This window comes from Nipponia nippon, unplaced genomic scaffold (assembly GCF_047370975.1).
Source record: "Nipponia nippon isolate SJK-2023a ecotype South Korea unplaced genomic scaffold, ASM4737097v1 scaffold_4, whole genome shotgun sequence".
Classification (NCBI taxonomy): Eukaryota; Metazoa; Chordata; class Aves; order Pelecaniformes; family Threskiornithidae; genus Nipponia; species Nipponia nippon.
The window spans coordinates 69290573-69310722 of NW_028262358.1; the positions used below are offsets into that span (position 1 = coordinate 69290573).

Consider the following 20150-nt stretch of genomic DNA (forward strand, 5'->3'; position numbering starts at 1 on the left):
GGGGGGTAGCTAAACTTCACTCTTAGTTTGTGAGCAAAATCAGAAGGCTCAAACTGTGGTTTAGCAGTGGTTGGAAACAAAACTGCTAGAAATATCATGACTTGACTACTTTTTGTAAGATTTATTTGAGTCAGGTGCTTGCCAAGTCTTTTTCCTGTTTGTCGGAACCAAACTGAAAATGCAGTATTGGTCATCAAAATGCAGGTTGGTCATCTTAACGTAAGCCACTACAAAAAGAACTTGTAAGTTTTCACATAAATACCTGTTGAGCTTGAAACAGGCAACTTCAAATAGTGGGTAAGTCATCCTATCTTTCTTTAACAAATGTTTTATAATTATATGAATTATTCTCTGGAGATGACTAGCGCTCTCCTGACTAAAAGTGTAGACAAATGTTTTCCTGATGTTGCAAATGAGTAGAATCCCACCCAAAATTTCCAATCATCTGTTGACTGGTCTGGAGCTACTTCTGATTTCCACTGTTACACAGGGAGAATTGGTCCTGGAATTCAAAAATGTATTACTGTGTTAAATGACAGGATACTGTATTATTTCAGCAGGAGTTGATAGCTAGTGGGACTTGCAAAGGTCTAAACATGTTAGAGCCTACCTGCATTTTAGGGGCCTGAATGCTGTGCATCTTTACACGAGTAGAGGAAGCTAAGAACAAGTGAGAACTGACTGCCATGAAAATAGTTGAATATTAAAAAAAAAAAAAAAAAAGTAGGATCTCTTTTGTCTTTATATCTAAATATCACAATTTACCTTCTTTTGTCTTCTGTAGTCCAGGCAAAGCCAGCAAGTACGTGGTACCTACCTTGATCAGAAAAATTCCTGTAATATGGCTGGATATGTGTGGCTTTTCTAACTTTAGCATATGGAAACTGTCCCTTAGCAATTTCTAGTTTTGCTTAAAACTTTAGTGTCTTTATCACCATGCCTTCCATTACTTTCATTTAACATATTGTCTTGTCATTGCTATTTAAAAGTCCATTTACCATAACCAATTTCTTCAGTACAGGAGTCAGCTCATTCTATGATTCCCATATCACAAGTCTCAACAAAAAAAATTAATACAGGAGTGACAAGCTTTTTAAAATCACTGTCAACAGTTAGTTGGGTTGAATAAATAGTTCTGCTGAATTAAGAAAATAAAGACATCATGATCACACTTTCTTCCTTATCATTTATTATTTTAGTATAACTGCATCTAGAAATTTTCTCAGTCAAAAATAACTAAAGAGAGTCCATACCTTAACTTACCATGCAGCCTGCTTGTTAACTTTCTATATATTTCATGCCTTCACCATGCAAGGTAAAGTCCAAATGTGAAAAAAAAAAAAATATTCAGTTAAGTCCCCAAATACTGCCACTCTCAAAAAAAGCCCAGATGTGGGAAAAATATCACTCTTCACTGACATAAATTTTAATTCACACCTCATACATCTGTTTCCCATTTGAAATTCCCTATCATGTCTTCATCTTGGCATTTCCCAGCATATGTCTTCACCTGAAATCACAGCTGCTAGGAGTTCAATTATTCATCTAAGTAGCAGAAAGGCTGAGGCATATTGCTCTTTTTTCAGGGGCTACTCACATTTTGAACATTTTCCAATTTACAGCCCACTTTTGTGTCCTTCTTCTTGCTCAAAAAGAACCTAAGGCACACATTTTTAGTTGTTAGAAACATCACCTGTAAACAACACCAGCGTAGCTGTCCATTGATTCCTCAGCTCTAAAACGTATTGTGGCCCCTATTTGCATTCATTTGGCATAGTTGCCACTATGCTATGAGATCTGTGGTGAGGGTTTTTTTCAATTCCTTTTAAGCAGGTGTAACTTTTGTATAAATTATGTAGTGCTAGACCTTGTTTTTAAAACAAAGATTCTTCATCTTTTCTATTTCCAGCAACCTAACATAAATTCTCATTTTTTTCCCAGTAATAATTAGAAAGGAGAACAGGAAAAAAAAGTTGCATTGCCTACCAAGCAGTGCTAGTTCTCTAATTTTCCACAGTTAGATATAATTTATTCATATGGAATAGGATGTCTTCGAGACTTTGGGAATTCAGCTCAAGTATGTCTGACTCAACAACATAAAGGCTGAGTGAATAGTTGCTGAGTTTGCTCTGTACTCTCCTTTCAAATAACAAAAAAAGAGAGGAGATACAAATTACATTTCAGAAATTGGGGAGATTCCCTATTAACTGACTTCTTCCTTAACATACATGCGTAACTCATAGTAACATTAATAGTAGCTATATGTGTAGAGCTATGTGCAGTACTGCTGAACTTTGCTATTTTGTGGCAGATGCCTCAGTGGATAATCTGTTAGTAACTAGCCATGTGGCTTTTTTCCAAAATAACAGCATGCAGCAAGAGAAAATGAATGCTTATTCCTGAAAAATATACATGCAATCCTTCTTAGTTAAAAAAGAAAAAGACATACAAAACGTAACTTAAAAGCAATTTTGTTATGCTGTTTCTTTTATCTAGAGCATGAGCCAGTCAGACATGAAAAAGATGTTCCATCTACAAAACCAGGTAGGCACTCCTGCATTTTATGCATTCATTACTTTTGAAATTGTTATTTAAAGAAATTACAAAATACAATTGCATATGACAAATGTCAAAATCATGGCCCTTTGATCTATTTTGCTGTATAGAATGGTCTTGACACGTCATACCATAGCTAAGGCAACACAGTACATATTTGCAATGCCTGTTGTCATTTTCTGGACACATATATATCAAAGGTCAAATTTCTGCTTCTGTAATTCCACTGATGTCAAAGAGTTATGCCAGCAAAGAATTTGAACCATTTTCTGAAAGTGCTTGTGTTAAATAGCTTCATTTTGCTAATTATTTGTGGGTATCTGCCATTTATTTGGACTTCACAGCCTTCCTGTATGAGTCAGCTTCTCAGGACCAGCAACAGTGTAATTTTCCTCCATAGCAGTTATTATACGATATACTATTCAGATCATGACCTGGCACTATCCATCGTCTATGATAAATGTCTGCATATCATAATTCTTATGCAGCCTCACTTGTACAAGATGATAGAGCAAAATTACTGCAGGTATAGGAAGCAGCACTATTCAGTTTCACTGTGAAGCACTCACCATGGGTTTAAAAAATATCTTATCCATGCTTCTCCGTGAAAGGAAATTACTGAAGAATTAAAATTCTTATTTTTAGTATTATTCATCCTTAACAGCACAGCAATTGTCATGTGTAGATAAGAACATCCCTACTTTTATTATCCATCATTAGATTGTTATTAATTACTGTGAGATTACTAAAAATTATGTTTTGATATGTAGTAAATACATAGAACAAATAAAGCCATTCTCCACCATAACAGTATTATGCTGCACCTGACTTTTCTGACCATTTTTCTTTCCTCCTTTTACTTCCCAGTCAAACTGAAAAACACTGCAAGTACGTGTCATGTCTTGTTTCCTATGGAATATAAACCCTCTTTTAAGATGCATGTTGTCTCAATTTGCATTTCTGCAATTTTGTCATGTTAGATAATGCTGTTTTCTTGCTTATACTACACATACTCTTGTATTCAGTCTGCTTAGTAACAGCCGAACACACCAAAACTAAGTACATTTATAATTTAATATTGTGAAGCTGCAACACTCAAACTCTGCTTGCAATTTTTACTTTTTATAAAAGCAAAGTAAATTATGCTAGTAATATAATTGATGCTCTGGTGATTTTAGATGAGTGTAGACACAAGATTTATCTTTATGCAAATGTACTGTTTATTAAAAATAACAAAATGGCATGTAACTTAACTGAATTAGACAACCATTTCATTGCTTCTTTTGCCATTTGGAAATGACTTATTTCATGAATTCACTAAGCATGTTCTTGGCCTTGTTTCAATATGCTTTTTTTTTTTCCTACTTTGATAAAAATTAAATTAAATTAAAGAAGAGAAAGGAATATTTCCATTTTAGATGGGTTTTAAGGAGGATTCAAGGGGAATTTTTTGCATAACAAAGACTTCCACTGAAGTCATTGGATAATGTCCTTGCTAAGGTCAGTAAGATTTCTGAATAGATAAAGACTGGTATCTATGCTTATTGTGGAAAGTCATTGCATGTTACATACTGCAAATCATGATCACACAACAATCAGAAGGATAGTGTCTACACTGCATGCTTTGATTACACTGCATGTTTTGAATTGTGAAAATGTTGAAGTATGGACCTTCACTGATTAATTAGTTTTGTAGCCTCTTTAGCACAAGATCTTTGTTTTCTTTTTTTGTACTGTGCCTGACACATCAAGACCAAACCATGTATTATTCTGATGCAAAGTAATCTATAAAGAGTATTCAAAACCAAGGCCAAGCCCCATGAGACACAGACCTCTTCCTGCTCCAGGTCAGAAGCTGACAACAAGACAAGGCAAACTGATTCCATTAAGCTTCCTAAATTAGTCTCCTATGTTAGATGCTTGAAGTTAGACAAGATGAATACTCGCTCTTAAACACCTGTCAGAAGACACAGTGCTATTCTGAACAAAGGGAAAGGGGGAACACGAAGCATCTGAAATGTGCCAACACTGAAGGATCTCCTGCAATCCTGAATTGCAGTGCTCAGTTTTTAAGTCATCATTGCAAAATTATTACTTCCTGTGAAGCTGTTGGTGGGTTTATTTCCATTTTTTGCCAGTATTTTAAGTAAATTTTCCCTGTTTGATGTCCTTATTCAGATTTGTTTAGTCTTATGTTCACTGGATCTGTTCACTGACATTTTATGTCTTCTGCACTGATTTATCTGAGACCCACTGATGGCACTCTCTTCTATTAGAGAACCATCAGAGATTTAAGTGACTAATTCCTCATGCTTTCTGCAATAAGGATCATTTTAACTCAAAATCACTGCCTACAATGTTTTTTTTTTATCAAGAGCTATATTACCCTGGCATATTGTGAATATAAGGAACAGCCAAGATATTTTCCCTTGACCTTTGCAGAGGGATATTAGTAGCACATTCTTGAGCTTATATCCTGCTGCTTGAAATCATTATAAAGGTTAACAGTGCCTTTAGAAAAAGAAAAGAAATAAAAAATAAAAAAAAGCAAAAACAGTAACAAGCAGACCTATGATCATATACAAAAGTAATTCTGTTTACAGTGCCTATTTTGAGTTAACCATCCTCGAATATATCTAGTTCAAGATTTTAAGCACCAGAGCTATCTATTTTAAATTACTTTTATCCACTCAAAGAAGAACACTTAGTGGGATCACTGCCTTCTTTATTTCTAGAGCTTTATATAGCTTTGCTTCATATATTTCTCAGCCAGGTGTACAGTATGTTTGCCATAACATGAACATAGCTATCATGTAATTCAGCATGAGGTGTAGCCATGGGCACAAAATACTCACTGATTTTGGAGTTCAGGTCTAGCGGAAATGTAAAATAAATCCATACACTTTTCCTGGGTCAAATTTATTCACACATTCCACCCTATGCAGTTTTACTGTAAAAGTAAATGGGGGTTAAATCAGTAGAAAGATCATATCATTAAATGAATGACAGATTATAAACAGAAATACAAGTTTGAGTTTGAAAAGTCCCCAAATTAACAACAAATATTTTTTTATTGTAACCTGTTAAGTGAATTGCCATACAATTGTAAAAGTAACTAGTAACTATCTTGTTTTTCACTATTTCTGTTTTAGCATGCAGGAGGGTCTTTGATAGCAATTGATCCTATATCAAATTTGAATATGAAATGAAACTCAGAATTTACTCCCTGTATACTGACTAAAGACTCTCAAATTGTGAGAGGTTATCTTGAACAGAGGACAAACCTAGTGGCATTTCTTACTCATGCAAGAAGTAATACCAAACCATGTTTTGCTATCAAGAGGAAGAACTCCTCAGTTAAGGAGTGAGGGCATGAAGCTCTTTCCTACATTTGATGCCTCAGACAAATCTTTTTTTCTTGTGAAAATGAGAAGATGTATTAATCCATGGGTCACGATGCAGTGATGTATCAGCTTTCAGCAAGTATAAGCATAATCATAAGCATAAATGTAAATATTAAAGGACTTAAACATGCTAACATTTAATAGCAGCAAAACTGGCCTGTGCTGGATGCCTGTGGTGCCTAAGTATTGAGTACTGACATTCATGAGTCTCTTTATGAATGAAGACCTGAACGAAAGTTTCCCGGGATGTGTTAGGGAAAACCATACTTAATTGCTCAATCTTCCTGTTGAAAAAACATTGACTGAAACATTTTCACCTTGGTGTGAGCTGTAGAACCTCATGTTCATCTGAAGCCAAAACTCAGCATGAAGAAAATACAGAGATAGTTCAACCAGAGACCTTGAAATGTTTTGTGAGCATATTCCTTTTTTATCCAGCTCTAGGTTCAAAATGTTTTGCCTGGCTAGCAAGGTTATTCTCTTTCCTTAAAATTGGGTTCTAAAATAAATCTGGGACTAATGAATTAGCGATGTGTAAAAAATTCTTGGATTCCAAATCACAATTAAATTCATTCCTTTGATTTATAAAGAGTAATGATGGTTTATACCAGGGAATTTCTATCCCATTGCATTGATCAATTTTCATGTATTATTATGGGTATTATAACAGCACAGGAATATATGCTTCCTTTGTCCTAGATGTTGTGCAAAGAGGTAGTCAAAATTTTTCCAGCTGTCAAGAGCTTTTACTCTTGAAAGACAAGGCAAACTGATAATGCAGGAGAAACAGTTATACAGGGGTGAATGCCAGCTATTCAAGGTCAGTGTCAGTCTTTGTTTGGGATGTGTGGATGATAAGAAAAGAGAGGTAACAATTAAACTGAATACATTTTTTGGAAAACAGCATAGTCAGCTATAACCTTGAATGCACATTTAAAAAGAACTCTATTTAAATATTTGCTTGCCAGAAAGCTTTGATTGGCACAGTGTTTGCATTTGCAGGAACCATTTCATGCTGGATTATAGTACTTCAAAGAGTGGGGCTCAGCTTTCAGTGTGAAATTCTGTCTACAAGCCCATTGTCAAGGCACATTTCTCTGCAAATTAATATCCTGCAGAAAAGTTGCAGATGAAAGAGATATATTTAAATGGTTACTTGCCTTGAAAAAACATTGTACTGAACCTCATATTTTATTCCTTCCTGCCTCCCTCTTCATTTCTGATTATTTTCCTGGAGAGCCAACAGGTGAAATCTCAACAACAGGTAAATATTACGTTTCTCTGGTACATCTTATGGAAAGAATTAATGAACATACCAGTGTTGATCAATGCATATTTTTCATCAACAATGAACAATGCTGATGTAAACCAGCATTGGTACACTGACAGCATTGCAGCTATGCTGTTCTCTGCCAAAGACTGTTCTGATCGTCTGATTATGTTATTTTCACTGTTCATCTTCTTCAGCATGTTTTGGTGAGGTAGACACAGCTGATCAGCACTGAGCAAGCTAGTATTAATCAGATAACACATGCACCAGAAGACTTTGAACAAAGAGTTATTACAAGTGGTTGGGTGATATGAAGTGAAAATGAACAATTTGAAGGCAGCCTGCCAGTTTTCTGGTGTAGTCAACAGGGAATACTGAAATGGGCTCAGATGCCTGAAGCAATACACCTTACTTAATTTCAGTCTGCCGTGTTGAATGGAGTCACAGACCAAATGTCTGTGTTTGTGGGCTGGGGAAAAGGATGCTGAAAAGAAAAAAAAGCACATGTTCTAAGTGAATGTCCAATTAGAGAAAAATAAACTAAATCAAATCAATCAGAATCTTGTGCTGCAGGACTTCAGAGTGGTCACATTTGCTGGTTCTAAAGGTCCATCTGGCTCCATATCCTGGGGTTTTTTGTTTATTTGTTTCAGATTGTTGAGATTGCTCTGGGAAAGAGGGTAAAAAGCAGGCAATAGGCAGAGGGATCCTTCCCTGATGTATTTTGGGAACCAATAATTAGGGAATTCTGGCAGTAGTTAAGGAATTACAGAATTCTAGTGCCTAAAGCCTTTATCAGAAGTTTCCAAAGTACTCTGCAACCAGCAATATTCAAACCATTTCCAATGACTGTTCAGAAAGCCTAGAACTGCTACTGCCACTAAGGGTAGCAGCCACTGTTGTAGTATTAGATACATTGTATACATGCCATGAGACATATTTAGCACAGTTATTATTCCAGGGAAATTACTAGGGAGGTCAGCTTTGTGCAATGTACTTATTGTAAGAGCCCCACATTCCTGATGCCTGCCACTTAATGCTGTTTCCTTGCAAATCTTTCTAGCCACGAAAAAACCAAAGACAGCTAAGGAAAAAGAAGGTAGGAATTTACTCTGCGTGTGCATATATATGTAGAAGATCACAATAAAAATCATATGAGATTACAATTTTGCATGTATTGCTATTTGAAACAACCCCTGAAAGATCTGTGTTAATTTTCAAAGAATTTTACTTGAAAACTCTAGGTAATAATCTATTCAGCAGTCAATTTACTAACCTTAAACTGTGCTACTTTTTCCTTCTTAGAAAAAGCAACTGAGAAGAAGCATCTGAAAGATGAAAAAACCAAAGGTAATAAAGGGATGAAAATCTCTGCAAACAGCAATGAAAATGCAAACATTAGTTTTTTTCATGGGATTGGAAAGAGGAGCTTTGTTAGTCTTTCTAAATATGTGCAAGTAAGCCAAAATGATGAAATTGTGCATAAATCCCCGGTAATTGAATGTCTGATGGCTCCTTTGCACGTGAGTATCAAGGATTACATCAGCGCATCCAATCTGGCTGCAGCAGCGCCCTGCCTGTGACCCTCCCTGGCTGGTACAGCATTAGCCTGTCTGCAGGGTCCACCTGCACCATTTCCACAGAGGAGTGGATTAGTAGTCCCCACTCTAGTCTGCTGTTATGTTCTTTAGTGAGGTAGTGCTAAGTTCATCTCCATAGCTTGTGTGATGCTTTAGGTCACCAGCTTCATATTGTAGCATAACTACTTTGATAACAAGAAGCACTTTTTACACATAAGATAGACTTCATGGTCACCTGTATTCTGACTAACCCATTGGACACAGCACTGTCTTGATTGTTTCCCTACAGTAATATGCAGACAGAGAAATGGCTTCTGCTATACCTCTGAAGATAATTAATAGTAATAAGTTACACTAATTTGTTAAGTTAGTGGTCTAAGACATCAATGTCTCTTCTACATTGGTTAAAGACCGTGACTTGCATATAAACATTGTACATTGAAATCCTGGAACCTCAAAGGATAACAGTTAGTTGTACTGGTGCAAGTTTGCTAAACTAGTATCTAGAAGCAGTTTGCTTCTATGGTTTTACTAGACATAAAATTTCTATGTTTAAATAATTTACTAGGAAGGTCATGTTTAAGAAGCCAATCTGTTTTATAGAAATTCCTATCTGTGAGTTGATTCTAAGAAACTAGCATGTTTCTTATTGAAATTTATTTAAATATTTTGGCCTGAAACTGAAGATTAATTTGTCATCTCTTCTGTTCTTTAGGAGTCCCACCTGTAAAAGAAGCTCCACAACTTCATAACCTGACATCAGGTATATGATTTTCCTTTACTGTAAAGGAACTTCCTTTTGCTTTCCAAATTTTCCTTTTTTTTTTTTTTTTTTTTTTTTTGGGGGGGGGTGGGTGTTGGAGGGGGTGTTGTTGTTGTGGTTTTTGTTTTATGGGTTTTTTTTGTAAAGGAGATCTTTCTTGCAATCTTTTCACATCTTTCATTCAAGTCTAGGGGACAAGATATGAAGCAAGCTAAGTAAATCAAATCCATAAATATTATTCCTGTGGAGAATGATTTGCTAAAATGGTATTGCTTTACCACCTTCTTAAACTTTTAAACATCTTTTCAGTTGATTACTTTATAAACCAAGTGGCCTGTAATTAATTTGGCAGTGCATTATTCAAAACAAATATATGCTCCTCATAGAAAACCTGTTCCATAACAAAACCACATAAGGAGAAGCATGTTCAATTTATTTTCTCTCACATTAGTAAATATCATCTCCCATCACCGTGTGCCCCCTCCAAAAAAAGGTGAATAAAGGTAGGGCATCTTAGGAGGAAATCTTCCTGCCTTGTGTTATCGATTAGCTCCATGTTTTTTCTAGTTTATGGTAAAAATAAAAATATGTTCCAGATTCTTGAGTAGTATAAATCAATCCCTATGACTTCAGTGGAACTGCACTGATTCATGACAGACAAGGATCAAAGTCTTTAATCTCACTTGTGAAGTGTAACTGGTTTACACAGAAAATACAAACTAAATATTAATATGGATCCTCCCAGTGCAACTTTGTTGTCTTAAACTACTGAGGAAAGAACTTCACCTCTAGTCATCCAGATAGTTTTCTTGTATACAATTTTCTTACCTCTTTTACCATAAGTAGAATGTTTTAGAGTCCTATACACATGATATAAAATGTATAATATATGTGTAGTTACATGTATCTGTGTATTTAGAAATATCTATTTATCTATATGTATAAACTTAAAATATTTGAATAATAATAAAAAGGTAGCCAAGTATAAAAGAAGTACAGAGCAGTCTAACATCAAGGAAGAGAAAATGCAAATGACATGCTGAGATCAAGCATCCAAATGTTAGCATGTGTATTTGTATGAAAATATTTGTACGAAAATATTTGTACACATGGCTCACAAGACTTTGTTGTACAAGGGCAACTACATTTACATATAAGAATGCCTTGGCTTTTTTCTTCATCTTTTTTTTTTTTAATCAGGAATACAGAGTTATAGAGTCAGATATAGACTTTAATTGCTTTTAACGATTCTGTTGTTTACTGATAGATACAGAAGGTAAAATCTATGCTAGAAAAAAGTTATTACTATTTTATTAATATAGAATTCACATAGATCAAGTAGTGCTAATCATAATAAATAACCAGTAAGTTAAACCAAAGATTTTGCCAGGAGAGAAAAGAATTATCTTAGGGAGCAAAATTCCAAATTCAGTGTAAAACAGGAAGGTACTAAAACTCGTCTGCCAGTGGACTTTCTCCTGCACACCACACTCCTGCAAATTTTACATCATTCAAAAACTGTGCTACTGTGGCTTTCATTTACAGTAATTGTTATGACTGGTTAATTTAATTGTACATTATCATTGTGCAATTATTCTTGACTGGATGTTTCCCAGATCATAAACAGCTCTGTGCAAACAGCTCTTCATAACTGGCTTTGCAAACAGAACTTACTATGTAAGTCTTTTCAAACTATTATTTGTCCACTAAAAAGACTACGTTAGTTTTCAGACAATGGATGAAAGGTTGGAAGAAAAACATCAAAGTGATTTCTCTTTATGAATGTTGCTCTTTGGTATTTGTTCACATTGAGAATTTAAAAGTTGAGACCAAATCCTAAGTCATGCACACTTGAGTTGGAACAGGCTTTTGCCTGTTCTGTTTGCAGATGAAGCCAGTGCATGTTCCCCAGTGCGCTGAATGGTAATACTTTTTGCTGATAAACGGAAATAGAAAAGGATTTACACATTCTGAGCTAATCTAAAAATTAAAATAGTAAATCTTCTTTCAGCTTTCAAAAGCTCAATAGAGTAGATTCACATGTCCTTAGATTTGAATATCAGAGTCCTTCAGTCTTTCCCTGATATTAAAAAGCAATCAGATAAAGACAAATAAGCAATTTAAAAAGCTGTATATATATTCACTTTTAGATTGCTCCACATTTAAACAGAATGTTAAGCAGTACCGTACCTTTCATAAACAATGGTGATTTGTGCAGTAGACACTAAATTTCACTTCCCTGTAGAGCTGCAAGCAATTACTTAGAATTCTTTCTCCCTCTTTCTCCTGTCCTACTAGCCAAATTTGACACTTGTAACCAGACTGAAACTGGTTACCCAGACAAAAAAAAATGGGAATTCTTGGAACTCCATTTTTTTTCCTTCTATCTTATAACAAATGTATTTGCAAGCACACAGAAGCAGATTTTTCAACTCTTGGAATAAAATTTGAGGAGTGTACAAATTCAACTCTGTGGTGAGGACTATCTACCATACCCTTTATATGAACAGCTGTATACTTTTATAGAAGTCCTAGTTTGTTTCAAGGCTTATACCAAAGTATGAAAATCTAAATTAATCAACAACAATGTGTGTTGCATTTGTCACACAGTTGGTTGAAGAGGTTGATGTTTTTACTGTGCTCTTATCTAAGCCCACAGATATGCAAATGTGGCAGAAGTAAAGAGAGGCTGTGGTGGAAGAGCATGACAAGTGAGAAATAATGAGATTGACACTAATCCCATAAAAATTTATTTGTTAAATTAGAGAAATGTGTGGTTTATTCTCAAGGTCAAGAGAAATCAAACTAGTCATGCTAACTTCCATGCAAATAGATGTGTCTTAAATAGCCTTACGTAATTCATGCATCTACCCTCACACATTATTAGAGGTTTAAAATTTTCTTGGACATGAGAACTTCTATGTCTAGTCAAAGAAGTTGTACCTCTGGGAAAACTAACATTATCATTAAACAGAGTTGGAACACCATTTATATGAACATACTATGCTAACTCTTTTGTCAAAAAAGCATTTCTCAGATAGATCTTTCCTCTGTTTCTGCAGTGATAGAGAGCAATACAGTTTCTGAGGTGTTTTCTAGCATAAAGAGGAACCATTTATCATATTATCAGCAAAAGCTATTCAGTGGCACATAGTGATCACCACATGAAAACATCAGCAGCTCCAGTGGATTAATTCATTACATGTCTGTATTAGCACATAGTGGTTGGTTTATTACTGTAAGGTTGTTTTCTTGCTTTGCACTTTCTGTCTTCCTGTAATATATTTTCTAATGCAAAGACGATTTCCAAATCTGCAAAAGCAGAAAGTTCTATTTAATGTGAGATTTTATATGAGAGCCATTTGAGAGACCATCAAGGATGTTTCCTCAATACTGAGGAAACGTAAACTTGTCAGCAGTGCAGTGTGTAAGATTTTTGACATGGATCATTATTTTGAAAGAGAATGAGACCACTTTCCTTTATTTTTTCCCTAGTTCTAAAGCATTTGAAGACTTCAGAGAAAAATATGATCTTTTTCATTATTCTGAAGTTGCAGATTTTGTCAATTTCATTAAGCACAAACATATTGCTACTGTTCTATAAAATAGAAGCATTGAACTACATTAAAAATAATGCACAATATTCAAAAGAGAAGGCAATAGATAGGTGACTAACTGCAAGTACTGTATTTTCTACTCTCCTTGCCACCCAGACAGTCTGTGTATCTCAGATGTACAATAGTTCTGGTATTCTGTCAGCAGTTTCTTCCAGAACTTCAGCTGCATAAACTCATACTCCTGAAGCTGATCATTTGAATGCAACTAGATCAAAGAAGCCAAACAAAAATGTTGAGGAGAAAAGATACGATGTCCTTTCTCAAAATAGAAATATAGATTAAGGAAGGGACCATTAACTGTAACAGCTGTGTCTCTGAAAGTAATAATGAAAACAGCAATAGCATCTCTGAGATAATTTATATTAGAGATTCATCATTTCTTTTTCACCAGAATTCAGCAATAAATCACTAATACTAATGTTGTATTTTCTGGACATAAGAAAGTGTGCCATTGGCTGGAAAATAATAGAAGGAACTGGCACTCTAAGAAGTTTCAGATTTTTTTGTATATTTGTGCTCATTCATTTACAAGACCTGTGTCTATACAGGATATGTTCATTCAGTAAGATTTTCCAGGGTGCTCATCACTCTGCAGCACAAAGGCTCAGCATGAGAGCAGGATGAGCTGCACACTAAGGCTGCTTGCAAGAGCGTTTGTGTAGAACAGCCTCTGTTCTGCAGATATACAGGAATGTCTCAACATTTCATGTTTGTTAGAATTGTGAGGATGGAGGATGAAGGCTGCATATGCAGGCTTTCCAACAACTTGGTGTTAGTCGTTCCACTATTCTGAAGTTCACTTTTAAAGAAATACTTGGAGACTAAATCTCGGCAGGCTTATCTAACCAGAGGCATACTGTGCATTAACAAGAGATGTACATTTAAAGAGCTGACTTAAACAGTACTAAATGCTTGAGTGGTCACTTATTAAGAACTAAATTGACTTTGATTTAATTTAGTTTAACCTATTTTGAAATTGAATTGATGAAAATTTCACTGAGACCGCTTTAATTCTGAATGAGTGCCTAATTAATCCCGTTTTAAAGTTAAATTAATCTTCCTGATTGTTTCTACATAGAAAAGCCATATAAGGAGGAAATATCAGACATATTGTGGAAGCTAGGTAAAATAAAATCTTTATCGTCTGTTGTGAAGCTGATTAAATGTCACTGGAAAACTTCTTATAGAGTACAATAAGCTTTGAAACTCAAAATCTGTAAATACACACCACAAATGAGAACAATACATCAGTTTTTATGTTAATTATAAGCTTATAAATAGCCTGTCAGTATAGTGACATTGTAATCTAAATTATGAATTACAGACATTCTATTTAAATGCCCAAAGGATAAGTTTTATCTTTTGAAACAAAAAGAACTTCATGGGGAGAATCTCTGGGTTCCTGCTGTGTCTTCTATGGGAGGTCATCTATCTCTAGCTTTAAAGTAATCTCTTTTTTTTTGTCTTCGGCTATATTTGGTAATTCTTTTACCTTACCTTGAGTTTATTTGTTGTCAAGATGTTTGTCAATGGCTTTATACTGAAAGAGGGTAGATTTATGTCAGGTATAAGGAAGTTCTTTACTTATAAGGGTGGTGAGGCACTGGAACAGGTTGCCCAGAGAAGCTGTGGATGCCCCCTCCCTGGAAGTGTTCAAGGCCAGGTCGGATGGGGCTTTGAGCAACCTGTTCTAGTGAAAGGTGTCTCTGCTCATGGCTGGGGGTTTGGAACCAGATGATCTTTAAGGTTCCTTCCAACCCAAACCATTCTATGATTCTATGAAGATTTGTTTACAACTAGGAATTACTGAGAGAGATTCTCAACCAGCTTTGCATTATGATGAGACTTACCTGGACTCAGTTTAAAGTCCACCTCCCCAATAAACAATCTTAAGTTTTCACAGTAATCAACGCAGTAACAAAAGAAAGGTTGATTCTGTTTGATTTCTATGTAGCACCTAAATGTTAGCTATATGTTAATAGCACTTGAACTTTACTAGCTCAGTCTTCAAATTACTGAGAACCTTTTCTTATTGTTATGTAAGCTTTAGCTGTGCCACAACCATGAATGTGCTTTATAGACCACATTGAAAGACTCTCATCTAAAATCCATGAGATCAGTCCTGAAGACTAACAAGCAGAGAGTCTTTGCCAATCAACAGTGAAAACCACTGTTAAAAAATATAAGGTCAGACCCAAGACATTATTTTAGACAATTTTAATGTCCCAAATAGTCCGTCAAACAGGTTCCATAAAGCCTAAGGTTTTTACATTCATAAAGCACCTTTCCACACAAGCACAGAATTTTTTGGCCCCTACATCCCTGGTTTTGAAAGAGGGAAAACTGCTGGACTAGTGCCCAGTTCCTACAAAAACCTCATTAGGATCCAGAAACTTCCTAACAATTCCTGTCTACAAGATATGCTTTGAGTACAACTAATGCATCAGCAACATCAAGCCCTTGATAAAATGCAGCTGTAATTACTTTGCTTCTAAAATGGTGGTGACAGTCATACTTTCTCTATCCTTGTGTATCATAGAATCATAGAATATCTCGAGTTGGAAGGGACCTGTAAGGATCATCGAGTCCAACTCCCTGCTCCTCACAGGACTACCTAAAACTAAACCATATGACTAATAGCGTCGTCCAGATGCTCCTTGAACTCTGACAGGCTTGGTGCTGTGACCACTTCCCTGGGGAGCCAGTTCCAGTGACCAACCACTCTCTCAGTGAAGAGCCTTTTCCTAATGTCTAATCTGAACTGCCCCTGACACAGTTTCATTCCATTTCCTCATGTCCTGTCACTGGTCACCAGAGAGAAGAGATCAGCACCTCCCCCTCCACTGTGAGGAGGTTGTAGGCTGCGATGAGGTCACCCCTCAGCCTTCTCTTCTCTAAGCTGAACCTCAGATGCGTCTCGTAAGTCTTACCCTTGAGACCTTTCACCATCTTGGTCACCCTCCTCTGGACACACTCTAATAGTTTGATGTCCTTCTTATACTGAGGCACCCAAAACTGGACAATCGCCTCCCTCTACCAGCTGGCTATGCTGTGCTTGATGCACCCCAGGACACGGTTGTCCCTTTTGGCGGCCAGGGCACACTGTTGACTCATATTCAACTTGCCATCAACCCAAATCCCCAGATCTCTTTCCGTGGGGCTGCTCTCCAGCCTCTCATCCCCTAACTTGTATGTATAATCAGGATTACCCCATCCCAGGTGCAGAATCTGGCACTTGCTCTTGTTAAATTTCATACTGTTAGCGATTGCCCAGCTCTCTAGTCTATTCAGATCTGTCTGTAAAGCCTCTCTACCCTTGATGGAGTCCACAGTGCCTCCTAATTTAGTATCATTTGCAGACATATTTAATGTACATTCAATTCCTGTGTCCAGATCATTTATAAAAACATTGAAGAGAACTGTAGAAATAATTCTGGTCTAATTCTTGTACTATCAGGCGCATCTAGTAATGTATTTATCTAGCTCTTGTGGCTCATGCACATGTACAGCACTAAGTTTAGTACCTGGACAGATTTGCAGTCCATAATGGAGGGATATTTTCTGTTGCCATTGAAGACCTGGTTTGTGAACATGACTTCAAATGTAGGTGCTGTCATTCAACCTAAATCGTGTTCAAGGTGTCTGAAGTCCACTCTAAATCTTGGTCCACATATATTATTGAACCTCTCCCATAATACTTGATAATGTGCCCTCTGAGCTTGGAATGATTGTTTACATCAAAAGGGAATGAGCAAAATTCTACCAGGGAATACACTAAGAGCAAACTCAGACCCCCAGGAGACGTCCAAAAATAAAGAGGGATCTTTGGTGAAAAAATGAGTTGAAGGATGAGCAGAAGTTGACAACAGAGAAGGTAGTCAAAACTTGGGTTTTTTAGAATTAGTTCATGAATTGTTTACTTCACATGCTAAGCCTAAAAATGATTTGCCTAGCAAATTATTAGAGACACACCTATATTTACTATAAATGTAGGGATAAATTGGTCTAATTAAACAACACATGAGGGTCGCAGCCTATGGGAAAAAAGACTATGAAAAAAAAGTGTTATTTTTTTAACATGCTGCTTTAGATCCAGTAATGAGAATCTGATTTGCCTAACTTTGCAAAATGAATCCAATTAGTAATATTATTTCTGCCTATTGGACAATGATTTCATTCCCTTCCTCTTAACTGGGTCAAAACATTTTGCTAAAATTAAACTAAGTGGCTCCAAGCATTTATAAATATATACTACATTTGTGCCAAGTCAAACAAACAAACAAAAAAGAAATATATCTCAGTATAAATCTCTTAATTATTTTGCCATAAATGAAATATCATTAACTATTATCTTAATGCTTCTCACTGCTAAGTTGGTTTTGCCCTTTAGTTTGACTGGTGTTATCTTCTTAAATCACAATGCAAGAAAAGAGAAGAAAAGTACATATTATGTATTTCCATGACATATCCCATGGAAGCAAAGTTCTGTAAAAAATGTAACTCTTCAACAGTTTTCTGAGTCAGAGATTATTTATCTTTGTTCCAGATAAATGGCCATTTCTTCAAATCCCTTTTGAACTTTAGAAAAGTAATTCCTCCAATGTCATATTCCTTCTCTTCTCACAAGGACATTGCTTAGAGGACAGAGCAACTGTCTTGCATTTTTATCAACACAGATTTTGTTTTTAAACATTGATCAGCTGAAAAACATACATGCTGATGTTGGAGTGAGTTCATGTTTCCATGTTATCATCAGTATAGTCAAATCCAGTAGACAAATCATAATTATGTGATGCAATTCTTAATTAGTGAGACCAGAACTGACAGCAGATGCTGTGAAATATATTAAAGAAGCCAGCCTATTGAGCTCCTACAGTTTCTTTCTGTTATTCCTTGTTCCTAGAACTGTGCAAATTCAGGGTGAGGAAGACATTCTAATTTAGCTTCATTTTTCATTGTAAGTAGCACACGGGCACAGATTCAATCCTCCTAATCATAAGCACTTAAATAAGTGCATATTTGTACAAGTTCCATAGTCAATGAAAGAGGAACTTCTCCAATGAGTTACTCATCCCTTCAAAGTCTGAATTGGCTAGAGCTAAATCCAGAAGGTAGTGCCTCTATGTCTGATGTTAAACAGGATGAATTTGGGCCTGTCAGGGTTTTTCAGTAGCATCGTTCGAGCACTGCCTCTATCCTGAGTTTTTATTGTCATAAAGAAGTGCTGCTGCTCCCAGTAGAAAAGTTCTCACTGAGGAAGATAAATGGGTACACTTAATATTATACAAATCCAAAAAAGCCTTTATTTAATAAAGATTTCAGTTAGAATGATAACTGAAACAAAGTACTTGTATCATTCAAATACCAGCTTCACTATCATTAGTTGCTTAACTGACTTATCCACTGTTCCTCTGCTCTCTCCTCCCCTCCTCTCTCCATCCCATGCCTTCACAGCTGAATGAGTATCTGGTATTAACTTCCAGTATGTGTTATCCATTCTTGTTAATATAATAAGATCCCTAATTGTTTTAACCTTCTTCTTTGGTTTTATATGGGTTTTGTGTGCATAAATGTGTTTGTATGTAAAGTTTAAACCAATCTTTTAGTGACTGACAATTCTTTAGAAATGATGATTTTAATGCAATATGTTGTAGTTGCATTAGTTGAACATGCTGGCCACAGGAATGAGTTGACAGAGATCGTGTCACGTCAACATGCCTAAGGTACAGGATCAGCAGACAGTGCATCCTGTCAAGACACTGTCATTGTTTATTGAGCAATGGCAATAAAATCCAATTCTGTATTGCTACCCACCAAATGCCACTGCAATCTGATGTAATTACCACTGCAATCTGATGTAATTACTACTGCAGACTGTGAAAAAATCCAACAGATTTTAATAGACTTTGGATCAGGCCTGCATTAATTTTTGGTCCCTATTAAATATCATTCCTTGAATGATTCATTTGTTTGCTCCTATGTTTCACTAATAAAACACATAATGTCAGTACCAGACTCCTTTGAAAGCTCAATGCTAGCAAAATTGTAAAGACTGTGTACTCTGATCATTGCTATGTTTTGTTGGAAGTGTCTGTATTACCACATGTGTCACACTGTTATATCTTGCATAGTTTTACTGCTAACAAAAAGAATTTTTTAATGAATTTGGGGGGAATGTCACGCTTTGGGGATATTCACACATTTATGTGAGAGTTACGTGGTTTGTGTGCAGTGACCATAGCATGGAATATAACACTTTTCTCTAAACATGCAGTTTATTTATCCATTAAGCCTTCTTACTGGACAATGCAAGAGGCAGTTAGCAACATACAGAATGTTTTGCTCCCTTAAGTGGTTGTTAGGTGTCATCTATCACATTCAAGCTAAAAGACAGAAATAATGTTTCACCTTTTATTGTAGAAATTGGTTTTATTAGAATAAAGATCTCATTCATTAAGCTTTTTTGTTATGTTTCAAAAAGAGCACTGACTTTGATAAGTAACAAATCATAACTGGTTTTAACCGGTTCTGGTCTTGGGATCTTATATATGTTTTTACTGTGGTGATTTTTTTTCTCCTCTAATGACGTTAAGTATGACCAGCCTGACCTTCTAGTGCTATTGATTTGATACATTTTTTAGCAATTTTCCTGAGTGTGTTGGTACCGCAGACAGACTTAAGAAATGGAACAATCTTCTCGGTGTTTTTTGCTCACTGTTGAGCACTATTTTTGAGAGGAGGTGTATTTATTCTTTTAAAGTATAACTATTTTACCTTCTCCAGACCTTGCAGTCCCACAATGCTTGAAAAAGAGCCGTTACAGAGAACATGTGATCTGAGTTCTCGTGGCTGTAATAACAATGCTGTTGTTAGTATTTAACTTTGCTACTCCAACACCTTTAGTACCTTTTTATTAAATAACTTATTATCTGACAGACCCCCTGCTAAAATGGATGTAAA

General features: G+C 35.8%; 1 protein-coding gene across 1 annotated transcript in view; it reads left to right on the forward strand.

Annotated features, from left to right (window-relative positions):
* Positions 1 to 20150, forward strand: part of TRDN (triadin) — a 239576-nt gene that overhangs the window by 207489 nt on the left and 11937 nt on the right. The window contains exons 33-39 of the mRNA XM_087774851.1: positions 785 to 802; positions 2497 to 2544; positions 3424 to 3444; positions 7198 to 7224; positions 8294 to 8329; positions 8536 to 8580; positions 9526 to 9573. Of these exons, the coding sequence (XP_087630977.1) occupies positions 785 to 802; positions 2497 to 2544; positions 3424 to 3444; positions 7198 to 7224; positions 8294 to 8329; positions 8536 to 8580; positions 9526 to 9573 (243 nt within the window). The remainder of the gene's footprint in view (positions 1 to 784; positions 803 to 2496; positions 2545 to 3423; positions 3445 to 7197; positions 7225 to 8293; positions 8330 to 8535; positions 8581 to 9525; positions 9574 to 20150) is intronic.